This window comes from Mesoplodon bidens (assembly GCF_964165515.1).
Source record: "Mesoplodon bidens genome assembly, chromosome: 2".
NCBI lineage: Eukaryota > Metazoa > Chordata > Mammalia > Artiodactyla > Ziphiidae > Mesoplodon > Mesoplodon bidens.
This window is the reverse complement of record NC_138177.1, coordinates 58,694,615-58,722,512: the sequence shown is the minus strand read 5'-3', so window position 1 is coordinate 58,722,512 and position 27,898 is coordinate 58,694,615. Positions and strand designations below refer to the sequence as shown.

General features: G+C 38.7%; 2 protein-coding genes across 2 annotated transcripts in view; both read right to left on the bottom strand.

Annotated features, from left to right (window-relative positions):
• Positions 1-27,898, bottom strand: part of KMO (kynurenine 3-monooxygenase) — a 58,770-nt gene that overhangs the window by 8,941 nt on the left and 21,931 nt on the right. The window contains exons 3-10 of the mRNA XM_081225716.1: positions 27,154-27,251; positions 25,856-25,945; positions 19,688-19,736; positions 13,473-13,560; positions 11,894-12,059; positions 8,985-9,056; positions 7,939-8,060; positions 6,229-6,376 (exon numbers count right to left, since the gene is read on the bottom strand). Of these exons, the coding sequence (XP_081081842.1) occupies positions 6,229-6,376; positions 7,939-8,060; positions 8,985-9,056; positions 11,894-12,059; positions 13,473-13,560; positions 19,688-19,736; positions 25,856-25,945; positions 27,154-27,251 (833 nt within the window). The remainder of the gene's footprint in view (positions 1-6,228; positions 6,377-7,938; positions 8,061-8,984; positions 9,057-11,893; positions 12,060-13,472; positions 13,561-19,687; positions 19,737-25,855; positions 25,946-27,153; positions 27,252-27,898) is intronic.
• Positions 14,246-16,829, bottom strand: LOC308612391 (transcription factor Sp2-like). Its single transcript, XM_081224872.1, has one exon. It carries the CDS (start codon positions 16,782-16,784, stop codon positions 14,919-14,921), a length of 1,866 nt encoding a protein of 621 aa, XP_081080998.1. The 5' UTR covers positions 16,785-16,829; the 3' UTR covers positions 14,246-14,918.

Genomic DNA, 27,898 nt, shown 5'->3' with positions numbered 1-27,898 from the left:
TCCCACCAACACTACTAGAATTCCCTTTTCTCCACATCCTTGACAACACTTGTTCTTTGTTGTCTTTTTGACGATAGCCATTATGACAACTATGATATGATATCTCACGATGGTTTTGATTTGTACTTCCTTGATGATTAGTGATGTTGAGCATCTTTTCATATGCCTGTTGGACATCTGTATGTCTTCTTTGGAAAAATGCCTATGCAGGTCTTCTGCCCATTTTTTAAATTGGGTTGTCTGTTTTCTTGACATTGAGTTCCATGAGTTTTTATATATTTTTGATATTAACCCCTTATCAGACATTACATTTGCAAAGATCTCCCATTCAGTAGGTTGCCTTTTCCTTTTGTTGATGGTTTCCTATACTGTGCAAAACTTTTAAGTTTGATTAGGTCTCACTTGTTTATTTTGCTTTTGTTTCTTTTGCTTGAAGAGACAGATACAAAAAAATATTACTAAGACCTATGTGAAAGTTTTTGTTTTCTTCTAATAGTTTTATGGTTTCATATCCTATGCTTAAATCTTTAATCCATTTTGAGTTTATTTTTGTATATAATATGAGAAAATATTCTAATTTCATTCTTTTACATGTAGCTGTCCAGTTTTCCCAACACCACTTATTGAAGAGACTGTCTTTTCCCCACTGTATATTTTTGCCTCCTTTGCTGTAGATTAACTGACCATATCTGCATGGGTTTATTTCCGGGCTCTCTGTTCCATTGACCTATGTGTCTGTTTTTGTGTCATTACCATACTGTTTTGATGATTATAGCTTTGTAGCATAGTCTGAATTTAGGGTCCATGATACCTCCAGCTTTGTTCTCTTTTCTCAAGATTGCTTTGTCTACTGAGGGTCTTTTGTAGTTCCTTACAAATTTTAGGATTTTTTTCTAGCTCAGTGAAAACTATAGTGAAGATATTGATAAGAATTGCATTGTTTGTAGATTGCTTTGGGTAGTATGGACATTTTAACAATATTAATTCTTCCAATCTATGAATACAGGATATCTTTCCATTTACTTTTATCATCTTTAATTATCTTTATCAATGTCTTATAGTTTTCAGAGTATAAGTCTTTCACCTCCTTGGTTAAATTTATTTCTATGTGTTTTATTATTTTTGGTGCAATTCTAATGGTATTGTTTTCTTGCTTTCACTTTCTAATAGTTCACTATTAGTGCATAGAAAAGCAACATGTTTCTGTATATTAATCTTGTATCCTGCTACTTTACTGAATTCATTTATTAGTTCCAATATTTTTTTGGTGAAGACTTTAGGGTTTTCTATATATAATATGTCATCAGCAAATAGTGACAGTTTTACTTCTTCCTTTCCAATTTGGATGCCATTTACCTCTTTTACTTGTCTGATTGCTATGGCTAGGACCTCCAGTACTATATTAAATAGAAATGGTGAGAGTGGACATCCTTATCTTGTTCCTGATCTTAGAGAAAAAGCTTTCAGCTTTTCACTGCTGAGTATGATGTTATCTGTGTGTTTGTCATAAATGACCTTTATTATGTTGAGATATGTCCCCTCTGTACAAATTTTGTTCAGACTTTTTATCAGAATGGATGTTGAATTTTGTCAAATGCCTTTCCTACATCTATTGAGATGGTCATGTGATTTTTATCTTTTGTTTTGATAATGTGATTTATCACACTGGTTGATTTGCAGATATTGAACCATACTTGTACTGCAGGGATTAATCCCAGTTTATCATAGTTTATGATTCTTTTAATTTATTGTTAAATTTATTTGTTAATATTTTGTTGAGAATTTTTACATCTATACTCATCAGAAAAATTGGTCTGTAATATTCTTTTATTTTTTGTAGTGTTTTTGTATATTTTGGTATCAGGGTAATGATGGACTCAGAATGAATTTGGGAGTGTTCCCTCCTCTTCAATTTTCTGGAAAATGTTTGGTAGAATTCATCTGGGAAGTTATTAGTCCTGGTTTTGTTTGTTGAGTGTTTTTGATTATTGACTTAGTTTCAATACTAATAATCAGTCAGTTCAGATTATCTATTTCCTCCTGTTTCAGTCTTGGAAGGTTGTATGTTTCTAGAAATCTATCTGTTTCTCTCAGGTTGTCCAATTTGTTGGCATATTCATAGTATTCTCCTATGATTGTTTGTGTTTCTGTGATAATGGTTATATCTTCTCCTCTTTCATTTATTATTTTGTTTATTTGGATCCTCTCTCTTTTTTTCTTAGTGAGCCTGGGTAAATATTTATCTGTTTTTTGTTTATCTTTTTAAAAAACCAGCCCTTGGTTTCTTTGATTTTTTCTTTTTTTTTTTTGAGGGGGTTCTCTATTTTATTTATTTTCACTCTGGTCTTTATTATTTCCTTCCTTCTGCTGACTTTGGGCTTTGTTTTTTCTTCGTTTTCTAATTTCTTCAGATAAGATAGGTTGTTTACTTGAGACTTGTCTATTTTCTTGAGGTAGGCCTGAAATGCTGTAAACTTCCCTTTTAAAACTGCTCTTGCCATCCTGTAAATAACTATTAAGTCCACCTGGTCTAATGTGTCATTTAAGGCCACTGTTTCCTTTTAGATTTTCTGTCTGGATGATCTATCCATTAAGGCAAGTGGAGTGTTAAAGTCCTCTACTATTATTGTATAACTGTCAATTTCTCCCTTTATGTCTGTCAATATTCACTTTATATATTTAAGTACTCCTATATTCGGTGCATATATGTTTACAATTTTTATATCCTCTTCCTGTATTGACCCCTTTATCATTATATAATGCCCTTCTTTTTCTTTTATTATAGAGTTTGTTTTAAAATTTACTTTGTCTGATATGAGTATTTTTACCCAGCTTTCCTTTGGTTTTTATTTGCATGGAATATCTTTTTCCATCCCCTCACTTTCAACCTGTGTGTGTGTCTTTAGCTCTGAAGTGAGTCTCCTGTAGGCAGCAGAGAGATGGATATTATTTTTTAATCCAATCAGCCACCCTATGTCTTTTGACTGAAGCATTTAGTCCAATGACATTTAATATGGTTATTAATAGGTATGTACTTATTGCCATTTTATTATTTGTTTTCTGGTAGTTCTTCTTTGTTCTTTTCTTCTTCTTTTAGTCTCTTCCTTTGTGGTTTGATGATTTTCTTTAGTGTTATGTTTGTGTTTCTATCTCTCTAATTTTTGTGTATCTATTGTAGGTTTTTGATTTGTGGTTACCATGGAGTTCATATATGTTGACCTAAACTATACCTATTTGTTTTAAACTGATAGACATTTAAGTTCAAAAACATTCTAAAAGATCTACTTTTTTTATTCCTCCCCCATGGTTTGTGTTTTTTATGTCATATTTTACATTTTCAGGCTTATCCTTTAACTGTTTATTGTAATTATACTTGATTTTACAGTTTTTGTCTTTTAACCTTTGTTCTAGCTTATTTAAGTGGTTGATCCACTGCTTTTACCATATATTTGCCTTTACCAGTGGGATTTTTCCCTTCTTATTTTTCTTATTTCTTGTTACAGCCTTTTCTTTTTTACTTAAAGAAGACACTTTAACATTTCTTGTAAGGTCAATTTAGTAGTGATGACCTCTTTTACTTTTTGCTTGTCTGGGAAACTATATCTCCTTCAATTCTGAACAATAACCTTGCTGGGTAAAGCATTCTTAGTTGTAGGTTTTTTCCTTTCAGGACTTTAAACATATCATTCCATTCCCTTCTGGCCTGCAAAGTTGCTGCTGAAAAATCAACTAATATGATTGCCTTATGGGCGTTCCCTTTTTTGTGACTCTTTGTTTTGTTCTTGCTGCCTTTAAAATTCTTTCTTTAATTTTGTCATTTTCATTGTCTTGGTGTGGGTCTTTTGGGGTTCATCTTGTTTGGAACTCTCTTTGTTTCCTGTACCTGGATATCTGTTTCCTTCTTCAAGTTAAGGAAGTTTTCAGCCACAATTTCATCAAATACATTTTCTACCTCTTTCTCTCTCTTCTTATTCTGAGACCCCTATAATATCAATGTTAGTATGTTTGATATTGCCTCAGAGGTCTCATTTTTAAGAATTTGTTTTTTTTTTTTTTTGCTGTTCTGATTTTGTGATTTCTACTATTCCTTCTTTCAGATCACATATGCATTCTTCTCTATCACCTAATCTGCAGTTGAATACCCCTAGTGTATTTTTCATTTTAGTTATTATATTCTTTAGCTCTGATTGGTTTTTTCTTATATTTTCTAAATCTCTGTTAAAGTTTTCAATGAGTGCTTTCATTCTACTCCTAAGTTTGGTGAGCATCTTTATGACCATCGCTTCGAACACTTTATTAGGTTAATTATTTATCTCTATTTCATTAGGGTATTTTTCAAGGGTTTTACTTTGTTCTTTTGTTTGAAACATATTCCTCCATTTTCTCATTTTGTTTAACTTTTATGTTTGTCTCTATGAAATTACGTGAAAGTTACCTGTCCTGGTCTTGAAGGCATGTCCTATGATGTCCTATTCAGTCTGCATGTGCCCACTGGCTTTGGTGGGAGAGCTGCATCTGAAGTGAGCATGGGCCACACTTTTCCCTAGGGTATGCTGGCAGCCACCATTTTGGTGGGAAATAGGATTGTATTCAGAGGGACTAGAGCCAGATCCAGGTGCAGCCAGGGCTTCTCCTAGGCTCAGTGGCAGTCACTGCCCTATGGGGTAGGATTTGAGGCTCAAGGGACTGGAGTAGAAGCCCTGAGGGTGGTGGGTTTCTGTTGAGTGTGATGGCAACCTCTGCCTTGGTTGGGGGCATGGCCAGGTTCCTGAGGGCTTGGAGCCACACTTCTAAACTGGTTCTGCTTTTTCCCCAGGTGTACACACCTTGGTTAGAGGCAGGGTGGGGGCTGGAGGGGTTGGAGCCACACTGCTGAGCTGGTTGCATTCCTTCCCTGGTATGTGCATGCTCATTGGCAATAGCAGCTTCCACCTTAGTGGGGAACAGCGCCAGAGTAGGAGGTGCTGGAGCAGGAGCCCAGTGCAGGCTGGGGGGCACACTAGGGCAGCCCTGGCAGGCCATCCAGAGCAACCAGAAGTTGTCAGTCTGCTGCTTCCATGCTGGGATTGGGAGCAAGCAAGTCTGTGTACATGCTCTTCAGGAGCAGAGTATCAGTTTCTTACTGCCCCCTAGTAAGCCACACTGGTTTTCAAAACAGCTAAGGAGTCTCATTTTCCTGGCCTTGAACCTCAGACCTGGGGTGTCTAATATGAGGCTCAAACTCCTTGCTCCCAGGGAGGATCTCCAAATCTGTGATATCCCCCTCCTCTTCTGGGTCACACACTAGGGGTGTGTGTCTTGACTAGATCAATTCTCCTCCCCTCCTACCAGACTCCATGTGATTCTTTCTTTATAGCCTTGGTTGTAGAAGAGCTACTCTGCTAGTCTTCAGGCTGTTCACAGTGAGTTTCTCTATGTGTAGCTATAGTTTTGATGTGTTCATGAGAGGAGGTGAACTCAGGGTCCTCCTACTCTGCCAACTTGATCCCATCTCTCTTTTTATGTTTTTGTAAAACAAAATGTTTATGACTACTTTGCTCAAAATATAATTGATTAGATTCATAAGCTCTTTATTCTTGGACTATGTCCCATTCACCAAAACAATATAAGACTATGGTTATAAAACTATTAGTAATCAAACACACATGCACATAAAATAATTGTTTGTCTAGACAATTATTACAGAATTCCTTAAAATTAATGTTCAATATTTGAACACTATTCATTTTCTGAAATATTTTTTAGCCAGAATGGTAAAATTTCCATGAAAGCAGTAGTATTCAACATCTAGTCTGTTTCATCATTTTATTTAACTCTATCAATTGTGTTTTCTTTTCCTTTGGAATGAAAAAGCAGAGGGAAAAAAAGATAATTTGGGATATTTTTCTTTTTTGATACTAACATTATAATCTCTAGAAAAAATATATTTTAAAAATTAAGTCTTGAATTGCTGACACTCAAGTTTCCAAATTTCAAGTCATCAATATATTTTCTAACCGAACAGAAAACTATCTTATGCTTTTTTATACACTAAATTACTGCATCAAGTAATCCAAGAATTGACTATATTTAGAGATCAATCTAGTTAAATAGCTGGTATGGTTGTTGAGTTGACTGTTTTCTCAGAGATTATGTGGGGATAGTTTTAAGCATGATTTTATTTAAGACTTTTTAGTCGAGACTGACCCAGAGAAACTTAAGGGACTCACCTACAGAAAAAGAACTTACCGCATTCATTCCCTGCCCAAAAAAGGGCACTATGGCATGAGCTGCATCTCCCATCAACACACAGTGTGATTTAAAGTGAAAAGAAGAGCACTTAACGGATATCATGGGCTGGGCGGGCAACAGAAAGAAATCTTGTGCCAGGGTTTGCCTTTAGAGGAAAACAATAAAAATGTAAAAATGTTAAGCTGGGTATTAAATATTGTGTAATTCTTTCAGATTTACTGGCTTTGTTAACATAATATTTCATTGAAAAGTACGTGAGAATGCCAGGAAGAAAACAGGAGAGGGAGAACTGAAGGTTCTTCTAGTTCCCAAATTCCACTGTTCTGTTTATATTCTTAATTTGCAACAGTTTTAATCACATCCAAAAAGAACAAGTTTAGCTGCATTTGAATAACTTGAAATATGCCTGTGTTATATGTCATGAAAATTTTATTATCAAGCACACAGATCACACAATTTTCAACTACGTTGGAATGTTTTAGGTTTCCTTGGAAAAACTTGAGATGTAGTTGTGCATTTGATTAACACACAACAAACCAAAATTAAGTTAATGTGAATCCATGTGTATTTGGAAATGAACAACTGTAATCAAGCTAGTATCTGTTCAAACATCTACAGAGGTTTTGTGGAAGCTATAGGTAGAGAAGTAGTACATACACTAGAGGATCTTAAATCTAGTGCGAGAGGCAAGAAAGAGCCACAGAACAAATTCTGAAGTAGCTAAGGGCTAAATTTTGGTGTGCAGAGATTTCCCTTCAAAGTCAGAGAAGGAGAAACCAACACAGGCAATTGAATTGTTCTGCAGGAAAGGATGAGAACTGACAATTTTTAAAAGATCTGCTATGGGTGGGCAGTGAGCTATCCCTTTTATATAATTAGCTCATTCAATTTTCAAAATTGCCCTAAAAGTTAGGTATCCTGATGTCTATTTTAATGATGAAAAATCTGAGACTCAGGTAAGTCAGGGACAAGAGCAATATTAAAATCTTGCTCTTTCTGCAGTATTGTGCTGCCTCCATGAAGACATCGCTGGAGATAGAAAGTGAACTGGATTCCAGGACGGAGTGACAGTGGGAGAGAGGCACTGAGTGAGACCAAATGACAAGGTCCATATGGAGGCGAAGTTGATATGGGCCAGAGGAGCTGAGACTGATAAGCCAGACAGCTAATACAATTAGCTATCAATTTGGGGGAACTTTATATGTGCCTGGCCCTGTGCTGAATGATTTATAAGCATGATCCCCTTTACTCCTCACAACAACCCTTTGGCACAGGTACTACTATTATCACCATTTTACTGTGAGGGGCGTGAGACATAGGAAAGCCTGTACAGCTAGCAACTGGTGGACTTGAGACTTGAGGTTGCCAGCTATTTCTGCCTTGACATAGATTTGTGTTCCCAACAGCAGAAGGAAGCACAGCCAAGACCTAAGGGGCCTGAGCGCCTGCTCAGAGTACATAGAAGGTCCAGGGACATTGGTGACTTGTCTTTCCCAGGGAAACTGGCCTGGCCTGGATTTTTTCAGAATTCCTGTTCACAGCACAAGATCCTCTTGGACTTTTGCTGTAATCTAGGCTTCCTGTCCAGGTCACTGCATGATTGGTTATGTTTCACAAAAATGGAAATAAGTACATTAGCCTTTATTTGAACTTTGAATAATTCAAACCAGTGGGGTAAAAGGCACAATTGTACATCTTGAGACTTACTTTCCAATTAGAGGGATAGAATCCGGAAAGTACTTCTGGAAGAAATTCAGCACATCACTACTAGTTAGCAGTTTTTCAAACTCTTCAAAGGGCATGAACAAAGTACACGTGAAAGATTTGTTCTGTAAGAAGAAGAGGAACAGTGTGAGAGAGATCAGGGGGCCAGGCAATGCTGGCACTAAGGCAGATCCCTAAATCACAGACCGCTTGCTGTGGCTCAGGGGCCTCTTGGAAGAATGTCCAAGCAGACAGGAAAGGCACACTCTCTTTCTTCCCTCACTCCCAAGGAAAAGCTCCGTCAAGTCCCAAGGTGCTCCCCAGCTTCTTGGTTATCAGGAGAATTTTATACTGTAAACTCCAGATATTTTCACCAAGCAAACATTACACTTCTTAGATTATTAATAGGTTGGTTGGATTTGATTTCTCCTCTTTTTATTTGCTTTATTGTTGTTCCATTTAAGATGTTAAGATATTAAGGCATTGGGCCCTAGGACTGTTAATAAGTGAAGAAAAAAAAATAAAGTAAAAGACCAACCAGAGAAATATCAATAGGTATATCTGTCTATATTATCTATATAGATAATATAGATAATACTAACTATATATATGTATATATTATATATTAATATAGCAAAAAAGTTTATTTGTAATGAAAGAACAGCCATGCTCTTTTGAGATAATGTATATTCCAAGGTTTTCCTACAGATATTAAAGGATGAAAAATACTTCCTAATATATAACCTAAATCTCTTTGGCTTTATTTGGGGACCATTTCTCCCTATGCTGTCTTGGGGGAGGTGGCAGTCAGGTACCACCACACATAAACCCCCATTAGTCATTCATATATGTTAAATATCCTCTCCAAAGTAAATAATTTGGATTCCTTCAGGTATTTCCTCAGTATCCCCAGAGTTTCAGATATAATCACTAAATAGATTAAACAATGATGAAGTTGATTACATTCATGCATACAGAATATAAAAGTAAGTAATGAAAAACATTAATTATATATGCAAAATGACAGTTGATAAGAAATTTTACACTACCATGTTAGGAAGTGCAATCATCATAAAGGTATCTCTAGGCCAAATATGTAGATAATTAGGTTCCATGGCATACTGCAGGGAAAAAAAGGTATATATAATTAGTGTATTAATGTAACACATCTGCATTAACAAATTAAACACGATGATTCTGTTTATGTTATAATTGTTTCCACAGCAATTTAAATCAGTGTCATATGCATGGTGATGTGCACATCCATTGCTACGTAAAGCAGAAGTTTTCTTAGAAAAGACTTTGTGTTCTGTCTTTATAAACTCAGGCTTAGGTGAGTTTTTGATACCATGTATAATTCAAGATTTGAGAACATGCCATAAGATATTCATTTTCTCTCTCTCCTCTATTTCCATGGACACACGCACATATATACACATACACAAATATGTACACATACATATATAAAATATATATTATATACACACATAAGCTGTGGATGTGTGGATGTGTGTATATATGTGTAATATTTTTCTACTTTATTTTTTACCTTATTTGGGTACTTATTTGTATAAACAGAAAGGTCCTAAGTTTAAATTTCATGGACAAAACAAAATTTTACGAACAAGCCTCTTATCATTTGTTTACTACAACATAAATAATAGGGAGAAATGTTCCCTCTTTAGCAAAGCTACTACAGAGCAATAGCCGCCTGAGTAGGTATGTATGGCTTGGGCACATGAATTGACCCAAAGACCCAAGTGACCCAAAGCACTGAGGTTCCTAGGGGTATTACATACATAAGAATATGCAATGTTTCCCAACTATTTTAAGTTTGTATTATTTTCTATAAATGTTTAGAGAGCACCTACCATGTATATGTCTTATGGTAGTAAAAAGATGACAGAAAGTACATCTTAGTCTCCTAGCTAACATTTTCACACTTTTTTAATAGTTATTTGTGTCTTAGGAGATGAAACTGTTTCTTCCCAGCTTTTTTGTCCCCAGAGCCCCAAAGAAAGCCCAATACATAGACAAAGAGATGAATAAGTGAATAACACTTTGACACCAAAGATCTCACAAAGCAGTTGAATAGGCAAGATATATACATGTGAAAAGCTCCCAAAAACTTCTCTTTAACATCAACTCAAGTGGTAGAGAGACAAAATGATTTAGTGCCTAGGTAGAAGTTTAGGAAATAAAAGCTGTTCAGGTAAGAGGATTGTGGGGCTAGGATGGCTGAAACAAGGGATTGGTAGATTAGATAGTAGTGAAGGACAGTGGCTGCTGGTGAGGGTGAGCACACTGAGCAGCGTGGAGGAGGCACAAATGAGCAAGGCGGCTTAATGGTAATAGGACACCAGCCTGGATGAGGTGAGCCTCCTTGTTTCCCTCTTGCTATCTTTTGACCTCTTCTACATGGTGTTGATAAAGCAAGTATGATACCAAAAATATTTTGATATTCATACATATTTCATAACCCTAGAGAACAACTCTTTAAATTTTCAGGTTCTTTATTCCAAGTCACGCTCTCAATAGATATCCTTATGCAACAGCGGTCCCAAGGTCAGGTTCATCATAATTCCCATGGGTCTTCTTACTACAAGTCCCTCCACACATAAAGTCTAAGCAAGACAGTTTGCTTGTTGTGCAAAAACAGCTTTAAGATGAGCTCCCACATAATTCCCAAAAGCACTCCCCTAATATTCACCCAACTCTGTCACTCATCCAATCTCTCCCTCCTACTCCACCTGTCAGAAATGGAGTGAAAATGTCTGCTACATTAGAAAAAGAAAAAAGGAAGGAAGAAAAGGAAAAAGAAAAGTAAGGAAGAAAGAAAGAAGTGGAGAGAAAGTTTCATAGAATTGTTTTTGGGCCATGTCAAAATATTCCCATGTCTGGTCACATTACTATGTCAAAACAGCATTTCTTAAAACAGTAAAAACTTTCTATAAACCACCAATCATTACTATTAAATAGGAACACCTTGTAAATAAATGGCTATCTTAAATCTACATTAGTAGGCATGATCCCACTCAAACTTGGGACAATTTTTCAACAGAATCCTATAATCCAGAATTATCAGATCCTGGGCCATTAGAATATGACCCACCTGAAGACCATAAAATATCATTGAAGAATTAGTAAATCCATTTTTAACCAGGAGGAAGAAGTAGAAAGACAACAAAATGTTAAAATATGGATTTGACTGGCTGATAGTTTAGTATATAAGTGGTATATAATACCACTATCCCAAACTGACAAACTATTTCATAGATGTCTGAATTTCAAATAGTATAGACTAAATCAGTACCTTAAAAATGTATGTTTTATATGCAAATCAAGAATTTAACTAATGCTGTTTACTTTTCATTACTGATAAGCCAAGATCCTCATTGCTTCTGTTGGTGTTTTAATTTTCCTTATTAAATTCCTACATTTATTTGCTTATGACAATACACAATATACATACTACATATTTCCCTCCGGCCACATATGGTTTAACATGGGAAGCAGGGAATGAGAAACATGCAATACAAATCTCTTTGCAACAACTTGCTGTTCGCTTTATTTAATAACTTTTTCATTTAATCATGAGTATGAGAACTCTGGATTGTCAGTATACATAGTTGATTCCCAACCCAATTTTTTTCTCCCAAGAGATAATAGAAAAATGATATTATTGTGTAAGACAAATCCCCTGTGTGTTTCCAATAAAGTAGTTGTAATTCCTCTCCTTTCTTCCCCATTCAAGAAAACATATCAAAAGGTAAGGGAGTGAGAGTGATATTATTAAAGAGATACATGTACATCCAATTTATTATTAATTACAGAATACTTGTGGCATGGATCAAGATATGCTATGAGAACAACTGCACTAGAATATGCTTCTATACTAATACGGGGCAGGGGGAGGAGGAGAGCTGTAGAAAGAAGAAAAGAAAGGGAAAGGACTTACATCCCCATTCTTAGGTGGAATAGTCAATTCCATGAACCCATGAGGAATGTATTGTTGACTGTAATCAAAGCGGGGTTTCTTCATGAGGTGAGTTCTGACAGTGGAATAGGCTCCATCACATCCTACAATGAGGTCACAGTTGACATCTTTGGGAACTTCCTCATGTCTGAAAAATAAAATAAATCATCAAAAAAAAAAGTCTAGTGGTGAAAATGATGAAGTACCTCTATTGGGTATAAAAAGTAGTGACTTAATGGGACCACTACTCACTTTTACTTATCTGATTTAGAGCTTTGAGTGGATAGCTATAAAATGAAGATAACAATTGTCCCAGTCATGGGTTTGCTTATGAGAATGAGGATAACACACAACCATACTGATTAATAAAGACATGCTAAGCCACAGAAGCATGACTAAGAGTTGAGTTCCCTGCATGAAGGAAGAGAACCTTGAAAAGAAAGCAAAGTGTTTCAAACGGAGGGAAGGTATGAACAGCCACAGGGATGTGACCAGAATCTTCTAGGAGCAACACATTTATCTTGAACAGAGGGGATCAGAAGATGAATTTAAGAAAAGAATACAGTTGGGAAGGGAAGAGAAGAGAATTTTGAATGTTAAGACAAAAGGTTTAAATACATTATTCTGGCAAATGGGAGAAAACAATTTTTTTCCATTGGGGAGATAGTGTATAAAGAGTGGTAATTTAAAATAACTTACTTAGGAGTGGAAACATTGCAGTGGAGCCAGAGTGCAGATGGGAAAGAAATAGGGACAAGGTGACTGTAGTAGCCTGCATGTGTGGGGATGAGAGCCCAAGGATTGTGGTGCTCAGGAAGAAGGAAGACATAGGCTCTGAGGCAAACAGAAGGTATGAATGATTGGTGAATGTTTATAGGTCTAGTGGGAGAAAATAAGGAAAGGCTACATCAAGGATGATTTTAATTATTTGGGTAATAGTACTAGGGAAGTCAGGAATGGGAGATGCTTGGTGACAAATAGATGATCAAGGTTTTAGATGTGTTTGAGATTATGGCAAATAGTTGTGAAGGTGTTTAATGAGAAATTAATATTGATTAAGATTGAAATAAAGATTGAGAATGAAGATAAAGGCCTGGCCTGGAGATGTTAATCATAGAAATGTGACTTTACAAGTAGTTGTTGAATGAACTGTGAATCCATGACATATCCCACGAGTGGGATGTGAGGCTTAGAACTCTAGAGGAAATGGAGTCGGCCAAGGGGAGGCAGACAAATAGTATTCAGAAAGAGGGGAGGAGAAACAGGGCAGCGGAGGGTCATCTGTTTCAAGGGAGGAGAGTGTTTGAAGCAGAGTATGGTTACTAGTGTCAAATACTATAAGAAGATGAGTGAGCAGGAGAATCAGGAGGAATCGCTGGTGCTAGTATTCAGAAGGCATCTAAGACCTATTTTCAATATAAAATTACTTGATTCTAGAAACTATTTGAATTACCCTGTTAATCATTTAATTCTTTCAAAGGAGCCAGAGAACAAAGTTTACAGGTACAATTCTCCATGTCAACCCTTCACCTCTGAAGTCAAAAGGCTAACTGGTGATTACCCAAGAACTGTGATCGTTCCTTCCTCAGGATTACATTTCAACAGTCTGTGGCCAAAGTGGACCTTTGCATTCGGATATTTCTCAATAGCTGAGGAGACAAAGAAAGACAACTAATAGAAATGAAATTCCAATTCTTATTTCACTTAATCAAATTGAAATATTAATCAATTTCTGAGAACAGTGTGATAGATATACTTATTCTTACCAATGTAAAAATGATTTAGTTAAAAGGTAATTTGACAACAATTGGGCAAATGTTCCAGGATAATTTGGTAGCAAAATAGATAAATAAAAATCAACTATCCTCATCTCAAAAAAAAAAATCTAATTCCATTATGCAAATTCTTATATCACTGTAATTGTTGGCACCCTAGGAAAGAAGCTGTCATCATATATTTTTAAAGTTTTCCCCAATTTAAGGTTTAATTTGTAATTGGAAATATTCAGTCAAACTTCCTTTTTCATACTATGTCTGACTTTATATTTCTTTTTAGCAAGTCCTCTAGACTTCTGACTCAATTTGTCATAAATATAGATTATTGATACTAATTCTTTTTGTAATCAAACACTGCAACAGTTAGGGGAAAATGAGTAATAAGTAGACTCAAATTATTTGTGTTTTCTTTGCCTGCTAACAATCTATAGTGTATCTCATTTTCTGAATTATTAATTATGTTCTTATCATAATAGTAAACTTATTTTTGTTCCTATTAATTCTCATGGGCAGGAGGTATATAATTAGTGGTTATTTTATTTTATTTTTTTTAAAATAAAACTTCTTTAAAGCACACACAATACACAGTGTTCATCATCGGAAGTAGAGTATAAGGCAACGTTCTCCATAGAAAAAGAGGGGAATCAGGGAGTCCGTGGGTAGCTTTACTTTTTAAATAGAAAGTTGGAATGTGCTGGAGGAGAGCTGGGGTGGGGCAGGGGCATGTGGAGTGGAGGCGGCCTCTGGAGCCTCTCCGGAGGTGGAGCTGGATGCCAGTGGTGCCCTGCGTGCAGGGCCCCGGGGCACCCGCGGTGGCTGAGGGGGCCAGGGAGGTGCAGGAGAGGGAGGGGCATGGCACGATGCGACTCCGGCAGTGTCTGGGGGAGGGGGGGCTCACTTTGCTCCTCGATGGAGTGAAATTCATGTTTTTCCTTTGGAAATAAGGGTTCCCACTCGTCCTGGTTTAGAACGTCTCATTGGGCACGGCCACTGTCCACGGTCTGGGCAGGCTGGGAGCTTGTGGTGAGAGGGGAGGGCCGGGGCGGAGCCAAGGGGCTTCAGAAGGAGGTGAGTATGGGGGCAGTAGAGTCCCTTCCTGCGGGGACAGTCGCAGAACCGGAGGGAGGGGCGAGGGCGGGCCCAGGGCAGCAGTGGGCCTTCTTTCCTCCAGGGGCCCAGGCAGGACACGGGCAGGGGTCTGCAATCCGCGAGGCCTCCCGCCTCCGTTGGCCTTACAAGTTCTTCGTGACCAGGTGGGTCTTGTAATGCTTGGTGAGGTGGTCACTCCTCATGAAGCGCTTCTGACACTGGGCGCACTCGAAGCGTTTGTCCCCTGTGTGGGTGCGGGCGTGCCGCTGCAGCTCGTCACTCCGTGTGAACCTCTTCCCACAGAAGAACCAGTTGCAGACAAAGGGCCGCTCGCCCGTGTGCAAGCGCACGTGAGCCCGCAGCAGGGACGTCTTGCGGAAAGTCTTGCCGCAGTCAGGGATGTGGCACACGTGCTTCTTCTTGCCCTGCTCTCCAGACCTCTTGTCCCCGTCCTTGCAGTTGGGACATGTGCAGGCCATGCGGCGCCACTTCTCCCCGGGCTGGGCCTCTCCAGCCAGGGCCTGTTCCATCTGCAGCTGGATCTGGGTGGGGCTCAGCCCACTGATGGTCAGGTTATTCCCAGAAACATTCTGCACTGTCAGCTGCTGCTGCCCTGGGGCCGGGGGCCTTCCCTCACCGCCAGTATTGGTGATGGTGACGGGCACACCCTGGACCTGGACACCGTTGATGTTGATGGTCTGCATGGCCTGGGCTGCCGCTGCCAGCTGGGCTGCGTTCAGGCTGATGATGCTCCCGGCAGGGGCGATCTTTGGCAGGGGACGCTCTTTCCGGAGAATTGCAGCCGAGTGCTTTTTGCTGGTCCCGCTCAGATGGGCAGCACGGGATGGAGGGCTGCTACAAGTGGTGGTGGAGGTGGTCGCAGCTGTTGCTGGGGGGCCATCCTGGACAAGGACAGTCTGTACCTCACCAGAAGGTGTACGGATGTAGACCTGAGGAGGCGACGGCTCAGCAGCCTGGATCTGAAAGTTCTGGGAGGGCTTCTGGGGGACGGTGGGGAGTGTGGCGGATGCCGCCTGCACCACCCGCAGGGCCTGCTGGGGGATCTGCACTACCTGCTGCTGCTCTGCCTTGGGGGGCACCACCTGGACCTGCTGGACCACAGCGGGCTGGCCCCCACCAGGGCTCTGAACGATGAGCAGGTTGTTTCCTGCCTGGATGATGTTGTCCGCCGTGGTCTCGATCAGCACCGTCTCCACCTGTTCGGTCACGGCCACGGGGGGCTGGGAGGCAGGAAGACTCTTCTTCCTGGCTTTCTTGTTAGTCTTAGACAGCGGGGCCGGGGGGCTCTCCGTGAGGAGCTGAGCGGGGGCCCCGGTGTCGCTGGTGTTCACGAGGTTGTTGACAGGCAGAGTAAGTGTCACGTTGCCTCCTCCACCTGTCAGCTTCACCACATTGGCCGCGCTCTGCACTGGAGTGGTGGTCGTACTCGACTTCTGGACAGGGGCCGGCTTGATGGGGACAGGCTTGTGACTGGATGGTGAGGGGGTGATGATGGCTTGGTTGGTGCCAGGGATGATCTGGATCTGGTTGGTGAGATTGGGCTGTACCTGGATGGTCTGAGAATTGCTCGCCTGAATCTGAGGGACCGCCTGGTACTGGATACTGGTATTCGATCGCGTCCCTTTGTTGATCATGGTTGGGTTCTGGATAGCGAACACCAGCTGCCCACCAGGATAGGACGCGCTCAGCTGTGACCCCTGAATCTGAAGTATGTTTCCTTTGGAGGACAAGATTCCAAAGCTATTCTTGCCGGGACTGAGAGGGAGAGGGGCAGGTTTGATAGGGACGAGTTTCCGTGGTGCGGGCTGCAGGGGAGCAGGAGGCGTCACTGCAGCTTCAACAGCTGGAGGGCCAATTTTGCTACATGTTGCAGCAAGCAGGGCTAAGGGAGAAGGCTGGGAGTCCTGGGTGGTGGCGGCGGCAGGCTGCAGGTAGTCACTGGGACTGACAGCGGCAGTGGCAGCCATGCTGGTCTGTGGATCGCTCATTACGACATCTTCCTCCCTGGCCTCCGCCACCTCCGCCGCCACCGAGAGCCTCAATTAGTGGTTATTTATTGTTCTTAAAGGTACAAATTAAAATGCAGGTGTTAGAGCTGGAATGGACCTCAGAGATGATTTATTTCAAAACTCTTCATCTTATATATGGAGTAACCAAGATCCTAGAGGGAAAGACGAGATGCCTGATATCATACAAAGTAAAAAAATTAGGAAAAGTAATCCAGAGAACTGACTTTCAATTCAATATTCCTAACTGTACTTATCTCTCCTTTTCATCTCAGGTTTTGTCTTTTTTTTTTGTTCTGCTTTGCTTGAGTTTGATTTGGGGTCTGAAGACTTTAAGATTCTTGGACATGGGATTAGAAGCTTTAGAATATTGAAATCTGAGATAAGCCAAAGACTGATCTATGTTTAAGAAACCTTTTGACAAATAACTTGGAGAAGTCAGAGTTTACCTGAACCACTATGGGTGTCTTTTATCAATACAAACACAAAATGTGTTTGTGGAATCAACCGTTTTGTAAATTAAATTTTATTTTATTTTCAAATTAGATGTATAGTAATATATCCCAAAGAATTTTCCATGGAGCACTAGTCCTGTGATATGCTCCCCAAAATAATTGTTCTGTGGTCAGTCATTAGAGAAATGCTCATACTCTGACCCTCCTGGCTGTGCTGTCCTGGCCTCCAGATATATGTGGCTCTAGAGTGCTTGAAATGCGGCTGGTCTGAATGGAGATGTGATGCACCCACTGGGTTTTGACTACTTAGTACCAAAAAATAAAAAGAATAAACTGTCTCATGAGTAGCTTTCTTACATTGATTGTACATTGAAATGATAATATTTTGGATATATTAGGTTAAATATACTATTAAAATTAATTTCACCTATTTCTTTTTAGGTTTTCTAATGTGGTTAATATAAAGTTTTAAATTATACATGTGGCTGGCATTTGTGGTCATATCTTAGACAGCATTGCTCTAGAAAACCCACACTTCAGACTAGTAGAATAAAGGCCCTGAGAAGTACTGTAAGAAAAGACTTTTAAAACTAAGTTGATGCAGGGTTTATCAAATTTACTTGACCACATTTACTTTTTCTGTTTGTTTTACTTAACAATTATTAACAGCCCGCCAAATAGTAAACTATGAAACAATCCTACATGAAAAGCTGATTCAGGGAAATGATTTAGTTACAGTACTTTCAGAGGTGAGGCTCTTCTATTAGAAGGAATGAGCGTTTATCTGTGGAATGGGTGGCTCACACATCTGATGCCATGTAAAGGAATAAGATCTGTGTAAAAGAACTTTATATGTCAAACAAACTTTAGGAGTCAAGAGATTCAGCATTCTTTTTATCAACATATTTATGTCATTTATGAAATTGCATGCTGTGCAGTGCATCCCTAATGAAAACCAGGGGAGCATGCAAGATTGGATCTCCTTATTATTAGCAGGTGTTTCATATATTATATATAATACTGGAGGCAGTGACTGTAATAGTTAAAAGCATGGACTTTGGAATAGATTGACTCAAGTTCAAATCCAGATTCTACTACTTATTAACAGTGTAATCTGCTGTTCTGTGGAGCTCTCCAAGCCTCCTTTACCATCTATAAAACTGAGGTAAAAATAATTCCCACTTCACAGAGTTGTTTGGAGGGTTATACAAATTGATGCAATATAAAGCAGTTAATATAGTGCCTGGTGCATCAGTGAATATTTTCTATTATTTTTATCAATAAATTCATAGGATACCCTTAAAAGATTATCTTAGGTCCACTATGCTACTTTTTCAAAAAGCTGTTTTGTAGTTTCATTTCTTAAGATCAACATGAATATACCAAGCAACCTAGCCCACCCCCACCTATCTACTCATCCAAAAGTCAGTCTTACAACTACAAGTAAAGAAATGGAAATAAGAAGAATACTAAGCCCTATTTCTTAAGTACCTGGTGAATCAACTAGAGTGACCTTCCCTATCACTCCTCCTCCCAGTTGAGTTCAATTCAACAGATATGTTGCAAACTCACCCTGTGTAGGGAACTGAGGAGAAACACAGATAAATAGTTGGAACCTCTGCTCTCCAAAACTCCAAGGCTGCTGGAACACATTGAGGGATTGATTGATTTAAAAAAAAGTAGAAATACTAATGGCATGCTTTGCATGGAATGAATCTGTTTAGTACAAATGCTGAAGAAAAGAAAAAACTATGATAAAAGGCTACATGGAATGTGATTGGATTGATTATCCAAGCTACAAATTTAATTTGCAATCCAGGGGCTTTTCAGTTAATAGGTAGGTCTTTTTAGTTACATGAGAATCTTCAGGCTTATATACACCTTTCTCTTTCTGAGCCTCCTAACCCTGAATCTGTTTTGTCTCCTACAAATATCTTGAATCTACACTTCCGCCCAACCACTTGGCTATAGCTTTAGTCCAGGGCCTTGTTTTTGCACACAGGGATTATCATAATACTCTAAAAACTGTAGCCCTCTATCAGCCTTCACACTATTGCGTTTCATCTTTCTGATAAAAAAATCTAATTGTCTCTTTGAAAATTGTTACATCTGTATATCTGTTGTTCCACTGGACCATGAGTTCTTCACTGAGGAGTGAGCACTTTCATTCAATCCAGTGCCTAGAAAACAATAGAAATTCAATACACGCTGAACAAATGATTTTTATTTAGACCACTGATAAAGTGAAAAAGAGAAGCTGGAAGATGCATCACCACTACTTTTAAATAAGCACTTTGTATTGTACATAGTCTCACTCTTAATAACCCCAAAAAAAGGAATATTAAACAAATCTCAGTAAATCATGTGACAATCATTAGTCTCATGTGCTTTAGAGAAAATGACAACTGGTGAATAAAGCACTGGACTTACCAGTCAATAGATCCTTGTTTAGATTTTCTCTGCTTATAGAAAGAATATACTGCAAGAAAAATATAGTAGATACTGTTTGTTTCTGAAGAATGGACAAATATGCTTCTATTTTATTTACTCAGCAACAGGAAATATTAATCATTTAGCAGAAGATTGCAAGCTCAGTTTTATAACCATTTAACTAAGTAACCTTTTCTCTATAAACGCTTTAATCAAATACATGTTATACAATGTTCACATTTAAACTTAGGTTCGATACTACAGAAATCAAACCTTTTTCTGGTAGCAAGAACATTATTTTCACTAAGATAGTTTTGTTTTAACAATCAAACATAAATCTCATATATTCATCTTAGGTCTCCAAATTGAGCTGTGTAAAAAACTTCAGAAATGACAGCATTACTAGAATAAATGTACTATTTCCCAAAGAAACTACTTTGAAAGCTTTCATTTCAGTGTGAAAGGCTGTGTGTGTGTGTGTAGTGTGGTTGTGGTGGGGTGAGGGTTGCTAGGAGTAGGTGGACCCCAGCTGGAACATGTGTTGGTTGTTTCTGACTTCATAGGGCCGACTGTTCCATGAGGCATGGTCAGACAGTACAGAGGGCCCACGATATTTTCAGGGATTCATGAAAATATTTTAATTTTAGTTTATTTTAAAATCAGGAGAAAAAATAAATACAATGAGTATATATAAGAATGAATCCAGTCTGGATTATATTAAAGATTAATATAATCTTTATATCAATGCACTCATACAATCTAATTTTCAATATTCATTGTTTTATAGAGAAAGGGTCTCACAAAGGCAAAAGTGCCTATCTAGAGCTCATGAAAGTCATAATGCAGTCTTGTAATTCAGGACAAGTCTATTGCTTTAAAATTTTAAAGCATATAATTTTCCAAATTATGGGACATTACAACATTTAACACAAATATGGTAATTTATTAGTCTTCACCTCATTCAAATATAGGCTTTTTAAATTAACAGCTAAATCTATACATGGTGTAAAAATAACTTGGTCATGCTACAGAAGCAGTGACTGTAGCACTGCTGAGGAGGAGCTTCCTGTGTCTTTGCTATAAATTAAAATTAACAGGGATGTCTTCATTCTCTGCCTCATGGCTGTTTTCTAGGCTTCTACATTATTAATCATTGCATTTCCATAGAAACCACACTTGTTATTCAAAGTATATTAGGAAACATTCAAATTATGAAGGCTTATTAATGTGAGGAAAATATTCTTTCCCTTTCAGTTGATTCCTATCAGGCTTGTCGGTCCTGCAGGAAGGCCAGGGAGAGTCCCGGTCTAATCTACTCCATATCTTTGGGCAGTATCCTGTTATAACCAAAAGTTAGAGTCACTCACATCAAGCTTCACTTCTCCAATACATATTCTAAAAGGCTTATCTTGTGAAGAATAAGTAAGAATAATATAAGTAAGTAATATAAGTAAGAATAAGAACAAACAAGTCAAGAGCTATAAAGTGGCCCTTGTAACCAAACCTAAAAGAAGTAAGATAATCTCCTTTGGAGATTTGTAAAACGATAGTTGCAGGGCTGACTTTTTCAAATATGCTAGGAAAAAATGTTTACATTCTAGTCCTGAAAGCCTTCAAATGAGAATGTTTTCTAGTAAGGGGGCACCGTTTCTGTATTTTGGGTATAGGAGTTTATCAAGAAGAATTGGTGGAACTCTGACCTGCTCTGTATATTGGAGAGTATTTTGATTTTGGCAACTGGGGAGGGAAATGGGAGGAACCAGTAAGACAGTCACCACAAGGGAGAAAGGGCAGAGAAATAACAGCTGGGGGAGGGAGGCTCAGAGAAGGGGGTATAGAAAGGATTTCAGAGGTCAAACTGTACACACTAGAGATTTATAAATTGTTTGCTGGGCCCTGTGCAAGGTGGACCTTCCATGACCCCCAAGTCTTCAGCATATTCATGTGTATTTTGAGTGAGTGCTTTTTGTGTGGAAAATGGTGAAAATGGTGAGTTTCATGTGTGGCCATCATGGTACACAGCCAATACTAGAGGAGAGGGAGTGGACACCAAGAAGTCCACAGGACAGTAGGTAGGCTCCCTGAGCATTCGAAGAAATCCTGGGGTCATGGGGATGGCTTTGCACTTCCACAGTCTGTGGAATCAACCAATTCAAAGCAATTTTATATAGTTCTTAAAAGATAAGGAGACCACACGTTCGACTCCAGTATAAAGACAGTGATGCAAAGCTATAAATTTAGCATTAACTCAATTGTTAAGAATTGAGAAATGGCAAGATTGATGGGGAAGGATCATTTCCTCCTTCCATATTGAAGGCCCCGAAATGAGAACTCCCACCAACACTTTCAACTTCCTGGGGAGTCATTGGTGATGAAAATGCTCCTCTCTCTCTCTCTCTCTCTGTCTCTCTCTCTCTCTCTCTCTCTCTGTCTCTCTGTGAGGGTAAGGAAGTCAATTTTAGCCTCAGGTCCAAGTCACTCTTTTCATCTAGCTTCCCTGTTATTTTTGAACCATATCTTACTCCTTGATCTATTCATACTTTATTGCTTCAATCTCTGGGGAAGGGATGGATATGCTGAATTGGACCTCCTCAGCACAATGTTAATCCAAGAGAAAGGTGGGATGACTATTATGAGTGGCTCTCATTTTAGCAAAAAGAAATAGTGCAACTAAGCAGTACTACCAGCACTCCTCTGAGTGCCTCCTACACCATGCCCACTGGCTGTTGTCTGTAAGGAAACCTGTCTTGTTTCTCCCTTGCTGCTGACCTCATGTGATCATGCAGCCTGTTTCTTTCCCCAAGGTGGTTGGAGTCAATGCATCTAAAGCTGGTGATCACTGTGAGATTCTGTTATTCGAAAGTGTAGTTGCAAGTTTTCTCATCATTGGACACACGTGACACTTAAAAATTTACATTTTTTAGAAATTTGGTCTCACCCAACGTCCCTCCATAGATAGACTGTCATTTGATTGGGACAGTGCTATTTTGCTGCCAATTTAAGATTTAAACAAAATGTCTGTTTCAAGCCTCACCTTCTCTTCTCTGAAAATGAAAGCTTTCCTCCCTCTCTGAACCATATAGCTGAGTGCTCCTGCCATCGCTCGGGTGAGTTCTTTTCACAAGAACTTTATTATTATGTGTCCTCCCCAGGTTGCAAGCTCCTCTCCTGCTCCTCAGCAACTAGCACAGGGCATGGCTAGCATAGCACAGGAGGACAATTATTGCTTACAGAAAAGATACATTTAGTTAGTAATAAAGTTTATACTTGACTTGCATGTGTAAATCTTACTTGCCTATCAAGAAGAGGCAATTCTTTTCTTTCTTATAGCACCAAGCTCAATTTGGGGCCAATTAAACAGGACATATTAATTATCTGAAGACATTTATCTGACTATAGATGGTCAGTGGACTTTCCCTTCCTTCCCCTGCCAGGCTCATGTATTAAGACTCTGTACCTAAGTTTTCATAATGCCAAAATAAGCAGGTTATTATTTCTAAAAAGTCATTAAATAGAAAATTTTAGTCCTTCCCCACTACCCCCTCTTTCCCACTTAGTCGTTGGAATGTTTTACTTTTCAATTACTTTTTAAACGCACACAAAATTTGCCATCTTAACCATTTTTAAATATACAGTTCGATGGCATTAAATACATTTACATTGTTGCACTACTATCAGAACCATCCATCCACAGAACTCTTCATCTTGTAAACCTGAAACTCTGTCCCCATTAAATAATAGCTCCCCATTCCTCCCTTCCTCCAGGCCCTGTCAACCACCATTCTTTCTCTTTCTATGAATATAACTACTCTAGATACCTTACATAAGCAGAATTATATAGTACTTAACATTTTGTGACTGGCTTATTTAACTTAGTATAAAGTACTCAAGGTTTATCTATGTTGTAGAATATCAGAACTTCTTTCTTTTTCAAGGCTGAATGGTATTCCTTTTTATGTTGTATAGAAAACCTACACCTCTGCTGTGTCTCTCTCCTTTACTCTCATACCATTACCACACTCACCACACTTCTGACACCATACATGTGGGAGTTTTCCTCAAACCAAGCAATTCTCTGCAACTCCAGGGGGGTGTCCTGCAGTTTATTCTGACACTACTAACTTGGAGATGGTGTCAGATTCCACAGGTTAAAAGCTCAGCCCTACAAGACCATTCCCCTCCTTCATATGCCAATTGCAAATTCAGTTTGTCACCTGTGCTTCTGACTAATCAGCTATAAATCAGAAGTTCCCATGATCCCTTCTTCAAGTTCAATCAATTTGCTAGAGTGGCTCACATAATTCAGGGAAACAGTTTACTTACATTTACCAGTTTATTATAAAAGAATATGATAAAGGATACAGATGAACATCTAGGTGGAAGAGATGCATAGGATAAAGTATGTATTTGCCATCTCTGGGTGTGCCACTCTCCCAGTACCTCCATGTGTTCATGAACCTGGAAGCTCTCTGGACCCCATACTTTTGGGATTTTTATGGAGGCTTTATCATGTAGGCATGATGGATAATTAACGCCATTTCCAGCCCCTCTCCCCTCTCTGGAGAATGGGGGTTGGGTCTGAAAGTTCCAAGCTTCTAATCATGAGTTGGTCTTTCTGGTGACCAGCCCGCATCCAGGAGTCCATCCAGAGTTACCTGGAAAGACACTGCTGTCACCCAGGAAATTCCAAGGGATTTAGAAACTCTGTGTAAGGAACCAAAGACCAAATATTATAACAAAAGATGCTCCTAGTGTTTTTATCACTTAGGAGATTACAAGGGTTTTAGGAGCCCTATGTCAGGAACCAGCACAGAGACCTGTATGTATTTTTTCTATTATCTCACAGAAGTATATACCACATTTTGTTTATCTATCCATCCATCAATGGACATTTTGGTTGCTTTTACTTGTTGACTACTGAGAATAATGCTGCTATGACCATGGGTGTTCAAATATCTCTGCCAGACCCTGCTTTCAGTTCTTTTGAATATATACCTAGAAGTGGAATTGCTGAATCATATGGTAGTTCTATTTTTAATTTTTTGAGGAACCACCACACTGTTTTCCACAGTAGATGCACCAATTTACATTCTCACCCACAGGGTACAAGGTTCCTATTTCTCCACATCCTCACCAACACTTATTTTTTGATAGTAGCCATCCTAATGAGTATGAGGTGCTTCAGCTTCTTTAATCAGCACAAGATCCACAAAGACCTTACTCCCATGAGCATATGTGCTTTATTTCTTGCTACCCAAAGTGTGGTCCATGGACCTGCAGCATGGATACCACCTGGGTGAATTTGGTTTGTAGAACCTCAGCCTCCACCCCAGCCCTATAGAATCAGACTCTGTATTTTCACAAGATCCCAGGTGAGTCTGAGAAGTACTGATCTACCTACAATGGATACTCTGCAGAGTATCAGAGACTCAGAAGAATATGAACCTCACTTGGGCTCTGCAAAATGAGGCATTGCTGGATAAAGCAAGCTGGGGTTTTTCTATGGTTGATAGATTTATGGTACATTCATTCTCTCTCTCAAAGAAATAAACATAGAAAGAAAGTGTAATCAGATAAAAATAAATACTTTGCCCAACTCTGTACATTACTATTTCAAAGATAAGAAGAAAAACACAAAGCAGGATAATGGATTTTCTTTCTTAAACACTACATCATCATCTGGCCTCTGTTTGAGAAATTATACAATGCTGAAACATTTCCAGTTCATTCTATAAATTCTATTATAACTAGAATAATAATAATTTGAGGCAAGAGAGTCAGGGGGAGGCAATAGCATCATAAAACTTAAGTTTGCATAGCGTTGTTCTTGCATAGTATGCTTAACAATAAATACATGGTAATCTCTATCTAGTTGAAAGGAGATGGGAGGGAAAGTGCATCCCAGGCCAGTATGAGTGAAGCATAGAGGCATAAAACAGCCTAATAGCAATAACAATAATAACCATTACTGAATGGTTATTAGGGCCTGGGCCCTTTCTAAGCATCTCATATGAATTAACTAGTATATGTTCTTGCATTCTAAACAGGCAAGCAATGTCAAAGATAGGGTTAGAGAAGAAAGGCAGGGCCAAGAAGCAAGTAGCAGGTTCCAGACATTAGACTCAGTTATTACCATTTTACAAAAAAAGTATCTCCAGGTAAACCTACCTGTGACTTTGTCCCATAGGGAATTGCAGACTTTTTTCCTGAAAGAGAGTGAATCATTCTTGCTCTCATGGGGATACCTTGGGATACAATCTGAAATAAAATCAGAAATATCAATTTCAATTTCCATAATGTGGCATCATGCAAATAAGATAGATACCAATTTTAAAATGTGATTATTCAAGTATTTTCCAAAAATCAAAAAATGTAAAGGTCCATGAGAACACAGTATGGTAGAAAATCAATAAAAACTATGTTCTTGCAAATTTTACTTTTTAGATTTTTTTTAACCTTTAGATTTTAGAATAGACGTCAAGTTTATTTGGTCTAAATCAAATATTACAAGCGAAGAAATGGTTCATTGTCAGAGAGATTAAGTTATTTTTCTCATGATCACAAAAGAGAGTAATGCATGAGGAGTAAATCCCAGGATTCCTGAAATCCAGTGCAAAGTGTTTTCCTACACATGCCTAAGAAAAATGTGGAAATGCAAATGGCAGTTATATTGACTTATATATCATTTCAAAGACACACTGTTGCAAAAATACTATCAATAAAAATATATTATTTCTCTTCACATTTCCAAGATACATGATAGTGATAAGTTTGGCAACATTGAATCCATATAAGGAAAATCTGCAACAGGCACACAATCCAAACACTGAGAGCTCATTGGTTTCCGAATTCAGAAGTTTTCAAATTTTAGATAGGCAATGTAGTGCATATGTGGTTATTATATGACACACAGAGGAGTCTAGGGCACTGCCCCATAACACAATATTTCTTTAGTAAAACACATTCACACGAAATGAGATTTTTTTAAAAAGGCTGTAAAAAGCCTCACATCAGGTCAAGTTTTCTGCTGAGTGGGTGATGAAAAAGCTTTCTAGTCCCAGAACTTCTGGAGTACAGAGTTGTGGATAAGAGATTATGAGCCTAAGTAGTCAAAAGAATGGAGTTCGCCTGCCTACTTGCACCCTGGATGCCATCTCAGATCACACTTCTGTAGGCAGAGGTTCACGATACTGTTGAGAGCCCAGTGTCAGAAGTGATGATCAAGTTCCCACCTGATACAGTATCTGCCTGCCCCACAACCTGCTCTGGTCCCCCCAGGTGCCTCAAGTGTGAAATGTTCACCCTGTTGTGAAATTTAGAAATTTGAAAACCTTTGTAAAATGAGCTCTCATGCAGAGGTTTTTTTGGCATTAAGTGGTGCTTTGACCTAGGAGAAATCAAGACCGTGCAGTTGTTGAAAAACAGCAGGTGTTATTTTCTAGAAGGAAAATGCATTAACAAGGTACCTGATCTTCCAGGCCAATGGATTTCAAGGCTTGTCGTCCTCTATAAGAAAGGGCCAAATTAATGCTTCTTCCACGTGCAAATTTAGTCACTCGGATATCTAAGATATTGGAAGTAAACCCCATGTTACACACACTTTCTTATATCCTAATACAGGATGAGCATAGAGCACCTGAAAAACTGGTGCCATCTGGGCCAAATTAAAAGACCTTGTTAACTCTTTTAAAGAAAACATGGATAGTAATATATTTGCATTAAATTAAATTTAGATAGTTGAGGTTTTTAATGAAATCTAACAGTGCATCTTTTTAATTTTTTTTCTTTTTAAAATCTAAGGAGTTGCCAACAAACAAATGAAAGGATGCTCAACATCACTAATCATTAGAGAAATGCAAATCAAAACTACAATGAGGTATCACCTCACACTGGTCAGAATGGCCATCATCAAAAAATCTACAAACAGTAAATGCTGGAGAGGGTGTGGAGAAAAGGGAACCCTCTTGCACTGTTGGTGGGAATGTAAATTGATACAGCCACTATGGAAAACAGTATGCAGGTTCTTTAAAAAAACTAAAAATAGAACTACCATACGACCCAGTAATCCCACTACTGGGCATATACCCTGAGAAAACCATAATTCAAAAAGAGACATGTAGGGGCTTCCCTGGTGGCACAGTGGTTGGGAGTCCGCCTGCCAATGCAGGGGACATGGGTTCGAGCCCTGGTCTGGGAAGATCCCACATGCCG

Excerpts from the sequence above, each read along its gene's own strand:
- LOC308612391 (XM_081224872.1), bottom strand. The coding sequence starts at position 16,784 with ATGAGCGATCCACAGACCAGCATGGCTGCCACTGCCGCTGTCAGTCCC.